The sequence below is a fragment of the Mastacembelus armatus genome, chromosome 16, assembly GCF_900324485.2.
Source record: "Mastacembelus armatus chromosome 16, fMasArm1.2, whole genome shotgun sequence".
Taxonomy (NCBI): domain Eukaryota; kingdom Metazoa; phylum Chordata; class Actinopteri; order Synbranchiformes; family Mastacembelidae; genus Mastacembelus; species Mastacembelus armatus.
In genome coordinates, this window is record NC_046648.1 from 17,170,793 (window position 1) to 17,188,621 (window position 17,829).

Here is a 17,829-nt window from a genome sequence, read left to right on the forward strand (position 1 = left end):
AAGTTCTCAATTCACAGAATCGTGTGTGTATATGTGTGTGTATATATATATATATACACAGTATATGAAAGTTTGATAGTGTGTCATATTTGTTTATGCCACTATATCCTCTCCATGTGATATCGATAAAACGTGCTTCCTCTCAGACTCTCAATGACGTATTACACTGTCCCATAACCTCCAGGACGCCAAACTGCTCTATCAGTTGTTACCAGCCATGTGTTGCACTGATAATGACGATAGTGGACGTGTGCGTGTACATCTAAGTGTGTTTACTTTCCAGGAAGAAGTGCTTCTCCTCATTTAGAGCAATCTGTTGGCCTCAACTTACCAGTACTAGCCTTCAGTTCTCAATCCTTTGACGCTGCGCACAGGTGGACAACTAAAAATACAAGCTGCAATCTTCATTTTGAGTTTCTCCAAAAAATATTCCAGTGAATGTCCCAGAGTAGAACCATATTCTGCTTGCTTATTTGGGTTCTACAGCGGAGAGCAAGACGCAGCCTGCAGAGGTGTTTTATCAGTCTCAGATGAGGAGTGAAGTGAGTAATAAAAAGAGATAGAGAACAGAGATGACAGCTGTTTGACGGAGGGACAGCAGGAGGAGTTGCACATGTGAAACATCAAATGTACAATACAGAGGATGCCACACGCTGGAGAAACATAGACACCCATATGTTAAGAATGGGTGAAACTCCAATAGAGCTTAAGGTAAGATTTCAAAAACAAAACGCTGACTATGTTATTTTGAAGCATTACTTTGTTCACGTTGTAATGAGGCTGATGTGAATTTTAGTTTCTGGAAACTTCATCAGATCCCTGAATCTTCCAGGGAAATTCTATATGTTAAGTGGTTTTGAATTTGAGTGAGGTTTACAGTGTGCACAAACTGTGTTGCCTAACTTGTTTCAAAATGCAAACATCTAATCAGTAATTTTGGTATATGTTAGAATAAGTTAGAAAACACCCTGCGCATAGACAGGCCGCTGGCCTGCACCAGTGATATTAACATTCAGTATGAGCAATATCTGAACAATAAAGTATGATGTCAGTGGTGAGATCTCAGTAAATACAGTAGTCATGTCATTAGAGGAATAGTAGTATTAAAATTAAAATTAGCTTCATATCATGTGGTAGTTCTTGAAAATGTCAAACTGAGTTTCTGAACAGAATGAACTCAACAGTGTGATCAATACTTTCTTCTGAAAGTAATCAAAACAGGAATTCTTAAATATTTTCTTAAGCATGGGCACTTAGCCACTTATAATTTGTTTTCTCTTGCTAACCTCCAGCCTCAGCTATCGATCCAGCCAACGACACAGCCAGAACCTGAGAGGGGGATTCAGCTTCCACCTCTGTTCCAGCTGCCATTCTCTACCCATCATCACTCTGAGAACCAGCAACAGACCCAGCTCCAGCCTGGGACACAGCTGTCTGAGTCTAACCCAGAGCATCGTCACCAAGCAAAGCCAGTGTGGATTCACCATCGAAAGCTGCTTTTCCTCTTTTTGGGGTTCTCCTTGTGTGCTGCCATTCTGGGAATAATTTACTATATGCATCAGAATCTTCAAAATAGGAGCAATACCATAGGTACGTCCTCAGACAGTCACACTCATGCAACAATGTGACAATAAATACTGAATTTGCCATTTTGTTTAACTCTCCTCTTATTCTTTTCTGCAGTGACTCCATGTCTCTCCCCAGCATGTCAGTGGGCCTCTGCACATCTGTCCATGTCTGATGATCCATTCACGCAGCCCTGCGACTATTTCTTGTTCACATGTGGATCTGACATATTCCCACCAGAGAATGGGGGGAGACAAAGAGGTCAGGGTATCATTGGACATCCTCAGAATCAGAATGAAAAATCTATATGGCTACAGAGGAGAGGACAAGATAAGGAGAGAGAAGACAGGGGGCTGAGAGAGGAGACAATCCGGGACAGAAAAACTGAGCTGCTGCAGTATCTGAAGAAGATTTTAGGTAGTTTTAAGTTTTCAGCTAAAAATGCCATCTAAAATACACCACTCTGCTTTATCTAATCACTTTCTTTGGTAAGAGAGCATCTTACATCACTGTATGGTTCAAATTGTATTTCTCTATATCTGTGTGTCAGAATCAAATGACAGCTCGAGTAGTTTGGCAGTGAAGAAGGCCAAAGGATTTTACAATTCCTGTTTGGACACAAGATCTATAGACACTGCTGGAGCAGAGCCGTTCCTCACACTCATCCAGGAAGTATGACAATCTACCATTTCTACGCAGTTCCAAGGCTTAAAATTACTAAAACGGGATTGAAATGTTCCTTTACCTCCTCTCACTTCATAGGTTAAGGGGAAATCGCTTGTCCACCATGAATAACTATTCAGGCACTCTTTATTGAGTCACATGACTAAAATAGACTACTCAAGATCACAAGTAGTAATTTATCATACCTCAGAGGTAACATGTCTTTTCCTTGTCTATAACACAACAATTTAGTTAATACATTTGAGTGCCTGGACTAAACAATATCAATGATTTCAGAATATCCGCTCTGTTAATTTGTGATAGGCGTTTGACTTATTTGTTGTTGATTGCCTGAAATGCCTGATGCAATATTTGTGAGACACATGTTTAAAGTTGTTTTTGTTAAGTTTATATCTGTGTCCCAGTCTTTTGATTCTGATGATCCCCTTATGTTTTTAATCTCTCACTTTCTCTCTCTCTGCAGCTGGGAGGTTGGGCTGTATCAGGCCAATGGAATCACTCTGACTTCAACTCCACCCTTAGCCTGCTAATGAGAGACTATGCCACCTTTCCATTCTTCAACCTCTATGTGGGCAAAGACCCAAATGAAACTGCCCACGAAACGACCAAAAGATACATACAGGCCAGTATCAATTAGGATCAAGTCCTAATATGCTTGCAGGAACACTTCCATAGCTTTGTGTTATTACTTTAACTCAAGTCTCCTCTTTATCAACAGATTGATCAGCCAGATCTGCTGATCCCCATTGAGTGGAACAGCAAGACACAGAAGTCTCAAGCTAAAACTGAGGTTGATGACTTAGCTAGACTCTCACTGATTCAAGAGAAGTATTTTATTGAATACAACAATAATCATCCATCCTTCTAATGCATATCTTTATTTTTCTCCTGGCTCCTTTTACTCCAGACACTACGCCAATTCTTGGCGTCATGTCAGAGGTACCTGGCCCTGCTGGGGGCCATGCCCAGCAGCAACATGATTCATGCCGGCATATTCTTGGCTCTGTCCTCTGAGCTCGCTGTAGCTGCCGCCCCTCTGCACTATCGCCTGTCGAACGGACAACTTTATCAGCGCATGACCATCAAAGAGCTACAGGTACAGAGGAAGATTGTGCCACCATACACATGTAATGTCTCTGAATTCACTACAATAAAAAAGTCTTTATCCTAATGCTTTCACAGAGCCAGGCCCCTGCTATTGATTGGTTGGGCTGTCTGCAGGCTGTTTTCCATCCACTGCCCCTAATTGAAGACGATCATGTCCTTCTACATAACAGACCCTACATTATGCAAATGTCCCCTATCATTGGGAAATGGCTAAACGAGCATGAACTGAGCAGCAGGTACTGTAAGTGAGATGGAACAACCCATAATCAAATAAGCACAGGCTCTTTCCCTTTTATTCTATTTCCCCCCCTTTGATTCTTCATTTGATTCCACTCAGGGGTCCCCTTCAAACATACATGGTCCTGAATCTGCTCCATACCCTGATGCCTGCCCTGGACTCTAGATTTTCTGAAACAGCAAACAATTTATCTTTTGCTCTTGGAAACAATGAGAGGGTGAGTCAACATTTTCCAAGTAAGAAAAAAAAATCAGGTCTATGAATTGATTTTGTTTGCACATGTCATCTCTGTGGGACTCTTTACCAGGTAGCTCCTCGCTGGAAACACTGTGTGTTGGAGACTGAGAAAGGGTTTGACTCAGTTCTTACACACCTTCTGAGTGAAAGGACTGCACACGGGGAGGTGAGGAGACACAGTGGGGCTTTGGAACATGATTGTTTCATTAAAGTTACAAGGCCGGGAAGCAGAGCATAACATTTTTATTGTTCAACAGGCAGAGGAGATTATTCAAAACATCTTCTCTTCCTTCAAGTCCAAATTACATGAGCTCAAGTGGAAAGATGAGAAGTCTCTTCAGTTTGTTATGAAAAAGGTAACATAAAGAACATCACTAGACATTGTGCTTCTAGCTTTTATTATGGTCTGTTTTAGATGTTCATTAAACTCTGTCTATTTCCAGGTTCAGTCTTTAATTCCAAGGCTTTGGACTACAAAAGACATTTCTAGTGAAGCTGAGCTTGACCTTCTTTTCTCTGAGGTACATTTTAGACTTCCAATGGCTTTATCAGATTAGGGACTTTTTGAACAAGTAAATGTAACCCTATTTAAGGCCAACTAAGTCAATTAACTTTTTGTCAAATAGATGTTTTATTGTTCAAAACAGATTTTTTAAAAAATGTTTTTCCAAACTTACATTTATGTTTTAACTATTAATTCTTCCATCAGTGGTAAATGAGAATATGAGATATAAAATAGTGAATATGCATTTAGGTGCATTCTGTAAATTCAGGAATTCACCCATTTTATGGTTTGGGCATTTAGTTGCAACTTCTAAGAGCAGAGCAGCTGAAAAGAAAGAAAACCACTCACACCCCCCAACCTGTATGATTTCAGGTGTCGGTCAGCAACCAAAGCTTCTTCTCCAACTACGTCCAGCTACTGTCCCTGCAGCAAAAGAGACGCAATAAACTCTTGACTGAGCAGACTGAGATGGTTGACATGTGAGTTTCTGTCTACTAAAAGTTTATCAATTCTCTCATTACTTATTTTTAGCATGTATAAAGCACCTTGGCTTAATTTGTGTGATATATAAATACATTTGATTTGATTTTATGATTGTTTTGAGTATCTGGTGAGTTCATCTTTTCTTAATTCTTTTAGTCTATCAGTTACACCATTTCTCCAGGGTAATGATCTCCTCTTTCCCATGGGAATGTTTATTCCTCCTCTCTTTCATCCAACCTATCCCAGGTAAAGTGCATACTACTTTAAAGAGAACTAATGACTTTTCATAGTATACTAATAATTGAACGCTATAGTATACTGTTTATTTTTTTAACAGGGCAATGAATTATGGTGTAATGGGTTTCCTCATTGCGAAAGATATCCTCCACCTGCTTCTGCCTGACAGTAAGAGAAGTTCACATTTTTTTGCCATTATTTCGCCAATTTAGTGTTTAGTTTATGTGCACATAAATTACCATAATAATAAAATATTTTTTTAGACGTAAAAACTGCCTTCTCTACACTCTGCTGTTTACTGCAATCCCAAGACCATCTCTCTGATCTGTTGTAGTTTACTCCCAGAGTGAGTCAGTGCGTACTGTGGGGGAATGCGTGTGGGCTCACTATCTCACTGTAACAGAAAAAGAAAGCAGAGGTGGAGCGTTTTCTCTGTCAGCAGTGCAGCAGCAGGAGGTGTGGGTGCAGTATTCTGCACTGCAGATAGCATTGCAGGTGAGGAGCCATCTTTGGGCTTTAGGCTCTGTGTGACAACAACATTGAGCTCACATATTCATTAATATTTTGTACACTCTTTCTTCAGGCTTATCATCAGAGTCTTAAGAACCGCCCAGCTGACACCTCCATCTCGGGATTGTCACACACTCGTCTGTTTCTCTCATCTTTTTCTCAGGTAATGTACTTTAATTATCTTTCAACTTTTAGCTTCTTTGCTCTCAACTACAAAATCTGATATCATTTAATGTAATCTTTTGCAGGTTAACTGTGACTCTGACCCATACCGTGAATTCATGCCCTTGGAACCCTCCTTCTTGATTACAGTCGTTTGTGTCAAATCTAACCTGTGTCCTACAAGCCTACAGTGTCCCAATAAAACTCAGCAGCATTTATTACAAAAATGCTGAATACAGTTCACTGACAGCCAGCAGGATTATTTTTTTTAACAAAAGAAATCGAACAAATAAATACATCTGGGGCCAAAAACATTAAGTAAACACACTGTGGATATTAGCAAACTGTTGTTTCAAAATAAGCTTATATAACATAATACCCATTTACCTACCTAAGTAACAACACAAAAACACTGATGATTTTAGCCTTAGTTAAGATGTGTTTGCATGTTTTATTAGTTAAAAAAGTTGTTTATTGTAAATTGTAAATGGAAATAAAATTGAGTCATTTGAAAAACAGATTTTATTTTTCTCTTTGAGTAGTGGTAGAAGTACCCCGACCCATCACTTTACTCAAATTACCAAGGCAGCAGTGTAAAACACATGAAAAAGTACAACATTGAAAATCCTATTTAAGAAAAGCAGGAATAAAATTAGCAGAAAAAACAAACATACTATCAAAAATAAAAGTAATGCTTCTGTGACTTAACAGCATTTTATTGTTGTATCGTGAGGTGGAGCTAGTTTATCTACTTTACACAGCTAGGTATATTTCACAAAGGAATAAAGAGGAAAAAACACATTTTAGTCTTTTATAATACCTATTTATTTAATACAGAAGTTGTTGCTGTTGTTGGATAGTTTAATTTAAAGCAAAACTAATGCTGTAAAACACATGTATATTAGTGTTTTTTAACATTTCCCTGTGGAACAGGGAAAGTCTAAAGTGATGTTAGCATGAAAAGGTAATACCCAGGTAAATTACAAATAAGGTTAACCCCAAATTTGCTCATGAGTAAATGTACTTAGTCCTTTCCAACAGTTGTGGACACCGGTAACACAGCAACTAAAGAACTGTTATTATTTAAAACATATATATATTTGAAATTAAGCCTGTTCAACTTTCCAACAACCAGCGGGAGAGTTTTCATATTTCAAAGAGAAATGTGAAATACGCGAACAGCAAAAATGCGGAGGAAGGTAACAACCAAACCAGCCTGCCAGTGGGGGCGCACACAGGGAGACCTTAGCAGCAACATCTCAGCGAAAGAAAAAACGCCTTTGACGCCCTCAAAACAAACAGAGGGGCTTAACGTTACTAAAACCCCGACTGGGAAAGGCCTTGGAAAAGCTGGAGCCAGACGTCTGGGGCGGCTGCTGAAACGAGCCATCCAGGACCAGAAGGAGCTGACGGTGCGCGGGAAACTGGCTCTGCCCAGTGAGTAACGGCTGCAGTAACGTTACCTAGTAATTAGCGTCAATTAGCATTTAACTAGCTAAACACGAAGACGTCCAATTAACGATTTATCTTCTTGTTTTTGGAGACATACTATTTTTGTTAATATTTACAATCAACTTTCAACCCAGAATGGAGTGAAAACCAAAACATTTGTGCATTTTGGGATCCTTACTATCCCAATGTGTGACTACTTTGTAGGGTAACTAACGCTAACTAGTTAGTTCGAGTATTTTAACTTAAGTTACACTAACTAAAGCGTTGTTGCTTAGTTACCATGTTTTTGAGTTAAGAAAGAAATTAAGAAAAACTACAGATTGTTTTTAAAGTATCCAATTCTATCCATATATTATATGATATCAGATATTAATATTTTTTGTCAATTAACCCTACAGAAAATGAATTGGCTCCAGTTCGGATGATTCCCATGGTACCAGCTTGTAAATGTGAATATTTACTAGTTTTCCAGTTTTTCTTTTGACAATAAAGTGTCAAAAAAAAGTAATATTAAAAAAACAACAACATTGCATCAACCACAATTATATGAACTAACAGAATTAAAGCCTTAAAACTAGATTTTAACAGAGTCCACCCTCAACACCAGAAACACAAGATGGAGAATGGAGGCCTCATACTTAAGTGGTGCAAATTTTTATCAGATTTTATTTTAATCATATTATGCAGAACAAATCATGTGTAAATCTGCAGTTTTGGAGGCTGCTGTGGGTCTGTGTTTTTAATTCACAACTGTATTTTTACAAAAGTGATTTAAGTTATGTCCTTGGAACAGGATATTAACGTAATTTTGTTTTACTGATCTGCCAGAGACTCCCGTTCGCCTTTTCAAACACCAGATTGAAAGTGAGGCGGACAATGTGTCCACAACAAACACTGCACAAACAAAGCAAGCCTCACATCATGCCTCTCAACTCATACTCAGTGTGGTTTCCCACTGCAAAAATCGAGGTGGCATCTCTATGGCAGAGCTCAAGCAGACACTGGCTGCTGCAGGCTATGATATCACCAAGAACAACAGACAAGTGAATGTGATGACTAAAAGGCTGGTTAACAATGAAACACTTGTACAAACTACAAGAAATGCAACAATCAGGCTTAGCAGAAAGGTAAAGAGCACTTACCTATTTAATATTTTAAGTTTAAAAAAAATAGCTCAAGGGGAACCAACCACAACACTAAGTGACATATGATAGGGCAGAAAATTGCTTTTGTAATGCTCTGTACATGTTATAAATGTGGCCATAGTGAGAGCAGCAGCAGTTTTCTTCCCCATGTAATGCAGTGTTGACTTCACCTTAAAAATTTAATTTACAAGTTGGAGACGAGATGTTCGTCTTGTCAATAATAAAATTATTTCTGAATTTCAGAAAGTGACAGACACAACTAATCTAAGAATGACCTCCGTGAAATCCCCAAAACCACATGAAGATCTGAAGACAAGCAAAACGGCCAGCAAATCCCCCAAAGCAACAAAAAGGTCACAGAAACAACCCACAAAAACTCCAAAACAAAGAGGCATATCAGACAGACAGACAGGCAAGACGAGAAGACAAGCAGCTGTCAAACCAAGCAGCACACAAACCAAACCAAAAGCACAGAAACCAAAAGCCAAGACTCGCAAACCTACAGCCAAATCACAAAAACTAAAAAACAAGACTCACAAGCCAGCAGGCAAATCGCAAAAACTAAAAAACAAGACTCACAAGCCAGCAGGCAAATCGCAAAAACTAAAAAACAAGACTCACAAACCAGCAGGCAAATCGCAAAAACTAAAAAACAAGACTCACAAACCAGCAGGCAAATCACAAAAACAAAGACTGAAGACAGCCAAAGCAAGACAAAAACCCACAGTGCCAGGAAGGATAAAAAAAAGATCTACAGCAAACAAAGCTGCAAGAGTGAGAAAGACAGCCAGGAAGGCTCAAAGGACTCGGTGACGTCAACCAGCACCAAACAGAAAAATATATAAATTTTACTGGGAAAGACAACGAAAACAGAGGCTTCCTAAAACAAAATTGCAATTAAAAACACAGCAACGAAGGATCACCAGGAGAAGGACTTATTACTATTAGGGTGTATTTTATGGTGAGCACTCAGCAGTAATAAACCTTTTAGCAAACTGAAATTGTACATTTTGTAGTTAGGTTTCCTAATAGTTAAAATCACTAGTTTTCATTTTACACTTAGGGGGAAAAATCCCTGTATTATTTTTTTCTCCACTGTTCTATAGTGACATATCTCTCAGTATTAAAACAAATCATACGTTAAGTAATAATTCATTTTAATGTAATTGTACTGATCCATTATCCAAAAAGGACAAATTGTTACAGTTTGTAGAAAAACAGCCATGTTTCTGAATGGAAACTGGGTACAAAACCTAATGTGCATTCCACATAGTGGTCAAACACCATCACACTCTTGTACACATAACAGGATGTCTATAGTCCAATGGGGCTCTCATGTTCTCACATCCATTCCACGTCCATTGAAAAATTGTCTGTGTAATCCACTGACTCATCAGTAGTTCATTATAGCTGTCACAGGACACCCCAGACCTCCTCAAAGGCAGAGCACATCTTGGCACAGGTCAGTGCAGCAGAGAGGGGGTAATTGCTGATGGACACAGTCTTTTCTGTGTAGTCCACATTCACCTATTAAAGACAGCCAAATCAGTAAGACAGATATTTGACACCCCTAAGCAGTCAATCTGCTACCTTCTGAGGCCATTTCTCACCGCTCCATGTGCAAATGCTCCAATCACAATTGCGGCTGGTCCCTCTGGCACTAAAGACCGGGGGCAAACAGGCTCTCCTGCAGAGAAGGAGGTGGCGATTCGAGGGCAGCCAGGTGGCAGGTGGTCAGACACTGGATTTTTAATCATCCTCAGAAGCTTCTGTGGGCCATCGGCCGCCCTGACACTCAGCTTGTGCAGCAGCTGAACTGAGATAGAAAAAGGAAAAGTGAAAGATCAGGTACAGATGAGGTTAAGACCACCTGTTTTGTTCTTTAACTACACAAAAAGCCAATCATCATATACTATATAAATAGAAAACACAACACAGGGCCTTGTTTACCCATGAGGCCACAGAAGCGGGTAAAGGTTCTTGGGATGCGCGTCTGTGGGTTGACCTCTATTAGGGCATTTTTCTCTGTGTGGATGTAAACCTGCAGCAGGCCTGCTCTGTTCAGTGGACTGTCCATCAGCATTAGAAGACACTGGTTTAAAAAAAAAACAAAAAAAAACAACAACACTTAAGTAATAAATGTTTGTGGTAAAATACAACCTTTTAGCACTCATGGACTTTGTAGTTACTGTAAGTCTTGAAAAACCTGAAGATGGGAAAAAAGTAACTTTTAATCTTCTTCCACAGAAAATAATGTAACAAAGTGCACTGTTGTACACCTTGACATGCTGGTATATTGGTTGGGTCTACTTTTTAATATACGGGTTACTAGATATTCCTGAACAATATAGTGAGGGAAGGACTTACCTGATGTGTGATGTCTGGTCTTATATGCCCTGGATCTCTTCCACTTTTGATGATTATATTTTTGTGTTGGTCACAGTTTAACAGCTCAAACGTTTTTCCGACCTGGAAAATACAAAACATACAAACAAACATGTATAAAGTGTTTCTACTGCTGTTACTTCGACTTGTAGCAGGTAGGGGCTGCATCCCAACAACAACACACAAATACAACCCTGCGGTTTTACCTTCACTGTTTCTAACGATGCCCCCTCCAGAATAACAACCAGTCTCCTCTCTGCCATACGGTCATGCAGGCTGCGGAGGTGTTTGGCTGGTTTGGGCTCATATTCGTCCAAATGTTCAAGACCACGCTTCTTCCCACCAGGAGCCGCCATGATACCGTCTGCAGGGACAGTCGCAGATTGCGTGCGTCACGGCAAAAAATGCGCGTTCACAAGTGGATTTAGGCATTAACGAGTAGATAAATGTACATTTAAATATATTACTACATCTGTTGATGCGCCGAAGCGGTTATTTTGCATAAATAAAAGCTTATATTAATCGAATTTACAAATTTCACAGTGTAAAATGTGATGGACAAACCCCACAAAGGATTAGCAGTATTTTCTCTTTTCCTTCATTATTGTACATGTGTTAAAAACTGTAACATTTCAACAAAACAAAAAGCTTAAGTGCACAATTAACGACTATAATGACATAATGTGACAGTGTGTGTGCGCGCTCATGTAGGCAGCGTCACTTTTGTGCGCCGGATGTTCCTCTGCAACGTGTTGAAGGAAAATTCACGTGTGAACGTTTAATCTGGCACCCTACATTCAGAAGTTGGATCAAAAACTAGCAGATTAATAGGTAAGTACGTGAATAGTTGTTGCTGAGAGTCGCTCATTAAGTAAATGCACAGTGTCAAGTGTTAGTGACCGAAGCTCGTGTTGCTAAAGCAGCATGTGGAGCTAGGGCAGCTAGATGTCGGTGCTCAAGTGGTTATTACTTTGTAACTCTTGTCACCGTGGAAGCTCATTTATATTTGTCCCTTAATTTAACATCTGTGCACTTATGTCTCAAACAACAAATTGCCACAAACTAGATGGAAATAAAAGTAACGAGTCTAAAGCTACATTATGATGGACGGTGAAATATAAACGGACCTTTAATTATAGAAAAGAACCTGTTGTAATCTCGACATAAGACACTTGTTGACGATAACATAGTGTGTGTGTCTGATTGTGGAAGATATATGGAGTTGTTCTAGTCTGTTACAGGTTTACTATGGCTTCCCACAATCCCTGCTGAGTGACTTGCCATGTAATTTTTAAAGATCTCAAACGGCGTTATTAACATCCTCTCACATTTTGCTGGTGCTGTAAACTAATCATTGCTAGTTTTGCTGCCATCATTATAAGATTAAGATATACAGTACCAGTGAAATGTTAGGATGCACATTACCATGCAATGTGTTGTCTTTGTTTCTGTTATGTAATAAGCAGTTACTTTAATTTAAGCATAACATATTCATGCCATCTTCCTAGTCCTGCTTTTATGTTCTTCCTGATGATTGAATCCAGTCACGACACATAATGGTAAAAATACAGGACCAGCAGTGGCCCCTGCTTGTTCTTTCTTATTTTGCACAGGCTTTTAATACTGTCTTGTTTTCTCCTGCTTTTCAGGGCGTCTGTGTAGCTCAGAGTCATGGGTCGGAAGTTGGATCCCACCAACAAGGTGAAGAGAGGGCCTGGGAAAAAAGCCAAGAAGCAGCAGGGAGCAGAAACAGAGTTGACTAAGTTTATAACAGATGGTGAGTATTGTGCCCTTTATATCAACTATTTACAGTCTGGCAATCTAGACCAAAAAATGTCACAACCAGTTAGTCTTTCTGGCTGTATCACTTGCTAGTGAAAGCATTTATTTTTTTATATTTGCAGAGAATACTGGACCAAAACGTCTGTCAAGTAGAGCCAGGAAAAGGTAAGAGGTTCATTGATTGCATATATGAAGTGAAATAACATTTCTTTAATTAAAAGTTGCTTAACTGTATTGTTATTTTACAGAGCTGCAAAGAGAGTCCAGAATGTGCAAAAGCGTAAAGAGTTTCCTGAGGAACAGCCCAGGAAAGGTAACTACAACAGTGCCATTGAATGTAGTTGTGAAATGCAGATTATCACTAACAAGCATCTACAGAGAGAATGTGATGTGCTTCTTCAAACATATTGAATGTTGTCAGATAAGAAGGGACATTTCATTTTGTTGGTTTCAGGTTATCAACATTAAACACAATCAAATGTAACACAGCACAGCAATGAAATACTCTTATTGGCAGTGTGTCTAATTACATAACACTGTCATAACAGTTCTGACAAAAAAAGATTGTTTTCATTGTGATAATCTGGCTCCAGTGTTTTGGTGTCTGTGGAAGCTGCAGATTGTAATTGAATGCTGTAGATGGCTCAAACTGCGACTCATAAGATTTTGTAACTATTGAAAATATCAATTAGAAATTTTATTCAAAAAAGTAGCTTCACTTGTGTTGTTTTCGTTCCTCTCTCTAAAGGATTCACTGATGATAACAGTAAATGGCTGAAACCAGCTAAGAGGAAACGCAAAACTGATGAGCCTGAAAGTGAGGATGACACTGACGATCTCTTGGAGGAAGAGGATTCTGAAGAGGAGGAGCAGCAACAAAAGAAGGGAGGATTAGCTCAAGGAAAGAAAAGTACAAAATTAGGGGTGAAAGAAATGGAGGAAGAGGAAGACGACGATGATGACGATGAAGAAATGGTTGATGACTATGGCACACTTGATAGCAGTGGAGACGAAGCAGCAGCAGCAGAAGAAGAAGAAAGTGACAGAGAAGAAGTATGTGAAAAGCTTTTCTTAAACATTTTGCCAAACAGTCTTATGAAATTTGACTTTTGCGATTCAGATGCTAAAATTAAAATACTTGCAAAACTGCAGATTTACAGATACAATCCCTGATGTTAGAGATACACCAATTTTCCTTGCATTTCACCCATCATGTGTTCACCTAGTGCTACTCATCATTTTATTGACTTTCTTTTGTTTTGCTGCACATTTAGCTCCTTCCAATTGAGCGTGCAGCCAAGAAAGAGAAAAAGCTGAAAGAAACACTGGCTTTAGAGAGTGACGATGATGAAGAGGACGAGGAAGATGACAGTGAGGAGGAGGGTGACGAGGAAGAGAAATCAGACGCGGACCTGGATGAGGAAGACACAGTACAAACCAACATAGATGAAATGGATAAATTCAGGCTACCTGGGGCAGAGGAGACTTCAAAGGAAGGTGAGTGAGTGTTAAAGCTGTAAATGTGCAAGCTGATTTAAACACATTGTTCTGCAAGCAATCAAAGCTTTTCTCTTTTCTGCATTTTAGGTGTCCTGCCTCTAGACCTGAAGACAATCCATCAAAGAATAAAGGACAACGTTGATGTCCTGTGTAATTTTTCAACAAAAAGGGAGGAGGGGAAAGAAAGAACAGAGTACTTGTCTCTTCTGAAGAAGGACCTCTGCACTTACTACAGCTACAATAATTTCCTCATTGAGAAATTAATAGACCTCTTTCCCTTGTCAGAGGTGTGTCTTCTGGTTTTCTGGGTCATCTGATTAATGCACAACACAAATATTATAGGTTAAGTGACCAATTTGGGGTTGTTTGACAAGTTAAATGACTACAGTGTTATATATAAATATTTATTTTCTGTTTTTTTTATATATCTATAATATAGCTGGTTGATTTTCTTGAAGCCAATGAAATTCAGCGACCTGTCACTATTCGGACCAACACACTAAAAACAAGGAGACGGGACCTTGCACAGGTAACTGCTTGGATTACATGGTCAACTGCCATATTTTCACATATTAAAATTCAGAATGCATTTCATACTAAATATAAGATGTTTTGTATATAGAATTCACCGTACAGAGATTAAGGAGGGCTGTCAGATTGGAGCATAGCATTGTTTTGCTTATTGGACCTAATGAAAATTTATATTGAGGAAAACGAAATTAAAAAGGGGTTTAAGATAGTCAAGAGTTGCATTTGGAGATCACTGTTAAAACCCCTGAAAGCCCCCATCAAATGCTGCCTTCACTTTGTTAGGTTGTATGTTGAACTTGTTGGTCTATTTTTTTTTGTTTTGTTTTGTTTTTTTTTTTGTTTTCCTCTTGGGTCAGGCCTTGATCAACAGAGGAGTTAACCTTGATCCACTGGGGAAATGGTCTAAAGTGGGTTTGGTGATCTATGACTCCTCAGTACCTATAGGTAAGTTATAGTAAAATCATGTCAGCCATTATTATTAGACAAGATACATGAGTATAAACATATTACCTGAATTTCCCTTTAGGTGTTAATAAAGTTTTATCTTATTTAATCTTATATATGTCACAAACATTTGTTCATTGAGCCTGTTGCCAGGTAACAAGGTTTCAGGTATACTGTTGAGATTGTTAGTAGACAAGAACACGCTTCATAAAGGTGAGGTTAAAGTATAGTATAATGTGATTCTTTGTGTATTTTCAAACAGGTGCGACACCAGAGTACCTGGCTGGTCAGTATATGCTGCAAGGAGCCTCCAGTTTTCTGCCAGTCATGGCACTTTCTCCACAGGAGGGAGAGTTAGTGTTGGACATGAGCTCAGCTCCAGGAGGCAAAACCACCTATATTGGTAAGATTGGTTGTTGTTGCTACACTTTCTGGAGATAATATTTACAGGAATTGTATGGACCTTTCAAGCTGTGTAATGTAGACTACTGTTGAACCTGATTATTATTATTTTCACCAGGGATTCATCTGTTTTTTCCTAAAGATATTCAATTCACCGTCATATATGATTAAGAAAGCATCACATTATTATACTTAAGAAGCTACAACCAGTGTTTGTAAAAAAAAATGACTGAAACAGCTAATTAAATTTCAATCAAATCAAATGAAATTATTTTTAGTTTAATTTTGCTGGCACCTGTAATTGACTCATTAATTGTTTTAGCTGTAATGTAACCCCATGCAAAGGAAGTCAAGGAGAAACTTCTTGCATCCAAATGAAATCTGTTTAACAGTACATATGAATGTTCCTTGTTTAGCTCAGCTGATGAGAAACACGGGTATGATTGTGGCTAATGACGCCAATGCTGAAAGATTGAAGAGTGTGGTGGGAAACATTCACCGTCTGGGGGTCACCAACACTGTTATCTGTAACTATGATGGGAGACAGTTCCCAAAGGTAATGTTCTCACATTTATCAGAAAAGATGAGTTCTTTGCTTTACATTTAGTCTTAGTCACTTACATGTTGAATTTTTGCTTAAAGGTAATGGGAGGATTTGATAGAGTGCTGCTTGATGCGCCATGCTCAGGCACAGGAGTCATTGCTAAAGATCCAGCTGTAAAGACCAGCAAGGTAAAACGCCATTCACCGTATTTCTGCATGCACCCATACAGATATTTGTTTCTCTATTATAATAGTGTGACTCTAACATCTCCTTTTCCTGTTTCCTGATAGGATGAGGCAGACATCCTACGATCTGCTCACCTTCAGAAAGAGCTGATTCTGTCTGCCATTGACTCTGTCAATGCTGAGTCTCCCTCAGGAGGTTATCTGGTCTACTGCACATGCTCCATTATGGTATGTGTAAATGCATGTTCAAAATTAGCTCTGTGCTATATCACCTTGTATTTGTGAGTATCTTCTAAATGATTCAACAGAAAGGCATGGTTAGTCATGAAAATATGTTGCACTAGGTGGAGGAGAATGAATGGGTGGTGGACTACGCGTTAAAGAAAAGAAATGTCAAATTAGTTCCCACAGGACTTGACTTTGGCAAGGAAGGCTTCACCAGGTAAATAAAATACGCAATGTGGGATATACTAAATATTTTAGTTACCAAAAGGCAAAACCAAATTTATTTTTCTATCCTTCTAGGTTCAAGGAACGCAGATTCCATCCTTCTCTGCGACTCTCTAGGCGATTTTATCCTCATTCCCACAATATGGATGGGTTTTTTATAGCCAAACTGAAGAAGTTCTCGAACGTAATTCCCACTGCACCTGCAGGGAAAGGTAATACCTTAGTATTTGCATCAGTATTTAGGTAATACTTTTTAGTTCATACCAAATTTCACCTCTGATAGTTTCCCTGAATAACTCACTCTTTGTGTCTTTTACCTTTTTAGAAGAGGAGAACGCAGAGGCTTCTGAGGCAACAGTAGTTGCAGACTCTTCTCAGGAGAAACCATCTGAAGGTGACAAGACAAAGAAGACTATCCCCAGTAAGGTGAGCGGCTCAAAGGAACATGCCCAGCCCAATGGAACAGCTGCCAGGAAAACAGCTAACATCAAATCAAAAGGCAAAAAAGACTTGTCCACTGGACCAAAAAAGGCAAAGGTTGCCAAGATGGATGGAGAAGCTGTGAAAGAGGCAGAGGTCAAGAAGCCCACAGCGAAGATAGCTGAAGGGACTAAAGCGTCAAAGGCTGACAGAAAGGAAGGGAGCAGATTTGAGACAAAGCAAGGCAAAAAGACAACAAACCCCATGAAGACAAAGAATAGAATGGGAAAAAATAAATTCAATAAGTTGAAGTACATGTTGCAAAAACAAGACAGAAAGTGAGAATGTGTACAGTGTGTTTTAAAATGTACTACAGTATGTGGAGCTTTGTAGAGCTTCTTTATAGATACAGATCCACTTCTCTGTAAAGAATATTCATGTTGGTGTGCTCTGCTGTCTTTTCAGGGCAGTGATACTTTATGTGTCAGTGGAATATGACTGTAACAGGATTGGACTCATAAATGATGCTCTCGCTTTAGTCGTGCCCTTCTTTTTTAGTTGTATTACAGAATATTTGATATCTTTGTATTTTGATGACATTGCAGGATAGGGCGACTTCCATAAATCTGTGAGACGTAATAAATCTTTTAAGATGTTTTTCATCTTTTGTTTGATTATTACTTGTTATAATAGTACACCTGCATCATATCCTGTGATGCGCTGCCTAGGGCCAAATGCTTATTCCTTCCCTGGCAAGTACTTTTATTTTCTAGTAGCTTTCACTTGACCTGTTATTTTAGCTACATTACACATCCATAGCTGTGGGAACATGGTTTCAGATGGGGGTGTAAGGGTTTAAC

The 17,829-nt window shown here is 39.0% G+C and overlaps 5 protein-coding genes across 6 annotated transcripts in view; 3 read left to right on the forward strand and 2 right to left on the reverse strand.

Annotated features, from left to right (window-relative positions):
• fam131bb (family with sequence similarity 131 member Bb) overlaps positions 1-360 on the reverse strand; it is a 40,269-nt gene extending 39,909 nt beyond the window's left edge. Inside the window, exon 1 of one of the 2 annotated variants that reach the window (XM_026317505.2) lies at positions 332-335. The gene's annotated coding sequence lies outside the window, so the exon portion shown is untranslated. Of the gene's footprint in view, positions 1-331 lie in introns of both variants that reach the window. The other variant, XM_026317508.2, reaches the window with a different exon arrangement.
• A 10-nt stretch (positions 361-370) lies between these two features.
• On the forward strand, positions 371-6,005 carry kel (Kell metallo-endopeptidase (Kell blood group)). Its single transcript, XM_026317458.2, has 18 exons — positions 371-711; positions 1,293-1,590; positions 1,684-1,983; positions 2,117-2,238; positions 2,714-2,872; positions 2,969-3,040; positions 3,158-3,346; positions 3,433-3,593; positions 3,695-3,812; positions 3,903-3,998; positions 4,090-4,188; positions 4,276-4,353; positions 4,710-4,816; positions 4,977-5,066; positions 5,158-5,225; positions 5,392-5,552; positions 5,641-5,730; positions 5,816-6,005. Exons 1-18 carry the CDS (start codon positions 628-630, stop codon positions 5,960-5,962), a joined length of 2,439 nt encoding a protein of 812 aa, XP_026173243.1. The 5' UTR covers positions 371-627; the 3' UTR covers positions 5,963-6,005.
• Positions 6,006-6,916: 911 nt separating this feature from the next.
• LOC113136746 (histone H1-II-like) lies at positions 6,917-9,274 on the forward strand. Its single transcript, XM_026317781.1, is given in 3 exon segments — positions 6,917-7,166; positions 8,010-8,308; positions 8,570-9,274. Coding segments are annotated over 3 exon segments (1,254 nt in total).
• Positions 9,275-9,462: 188 nt separating this feature from the next.
• emg1 (EMG1 N1-specific pseudouridine methyltransferase) lies at positions 9,463-11,067 on the reverse strand. Its single transcript, XM_026317566.1, has 5 exons — positions 10,918-11,067; positions 10,694-10,795; positions 10,277-10,418; positions 9,937-10,142; positions 9,463-9,853 (listed from the first exon to the last, which is right to left on the reverse strand). The coding sequence occupies exons 1-5, from the start codon at positions 11,065-11,067 to the stop codon at positions 9,740-9,742; spliced, it is 714 nt and encodes a 237-aa protein (XP_026173351.1). The 3' UTR covers positions 9,463-9,739.
• A 341-nt stretch (positions 11,068-11,408) lies between these two features.
• Positions 11,409-17,631, forward strand: nop2 (NOP2 nucleolar protein homolog (yeast)). Its single transcript, XM_026317460.1, has 16 exons — positions 11,409-11,542; positions 12,361-12,488; positions 12,616-12,658; positions 12,742-12,806; positions 13,242-13,546; positions 13,768-13,990; positions 14,081-14,280; positions 14,433-14,522; positions 14,881-14,968; positions 15,231-15,371; positions 15,787-15,926; positions 16,013-16,102; positions 16,205-16,327; positions 16,444-16,541; positions 16,625-16,761; positions 16,875-17,631. Exons 2-16 carry the CDS (start codon positions 12,383-12,385, stop codon positions 17,309-17,311), a joined length of 2,286 nt encoding a protein of 761 aa, XP_026173245.1. The 5' UTR covers positions 11,409-11,542; positions 12,361-12,382; the 3' UTR covers positions 17,312-17,631.
• The last annotated feature ends 198 nt before the right edge of the window (positions 17,632-17,829 follow it).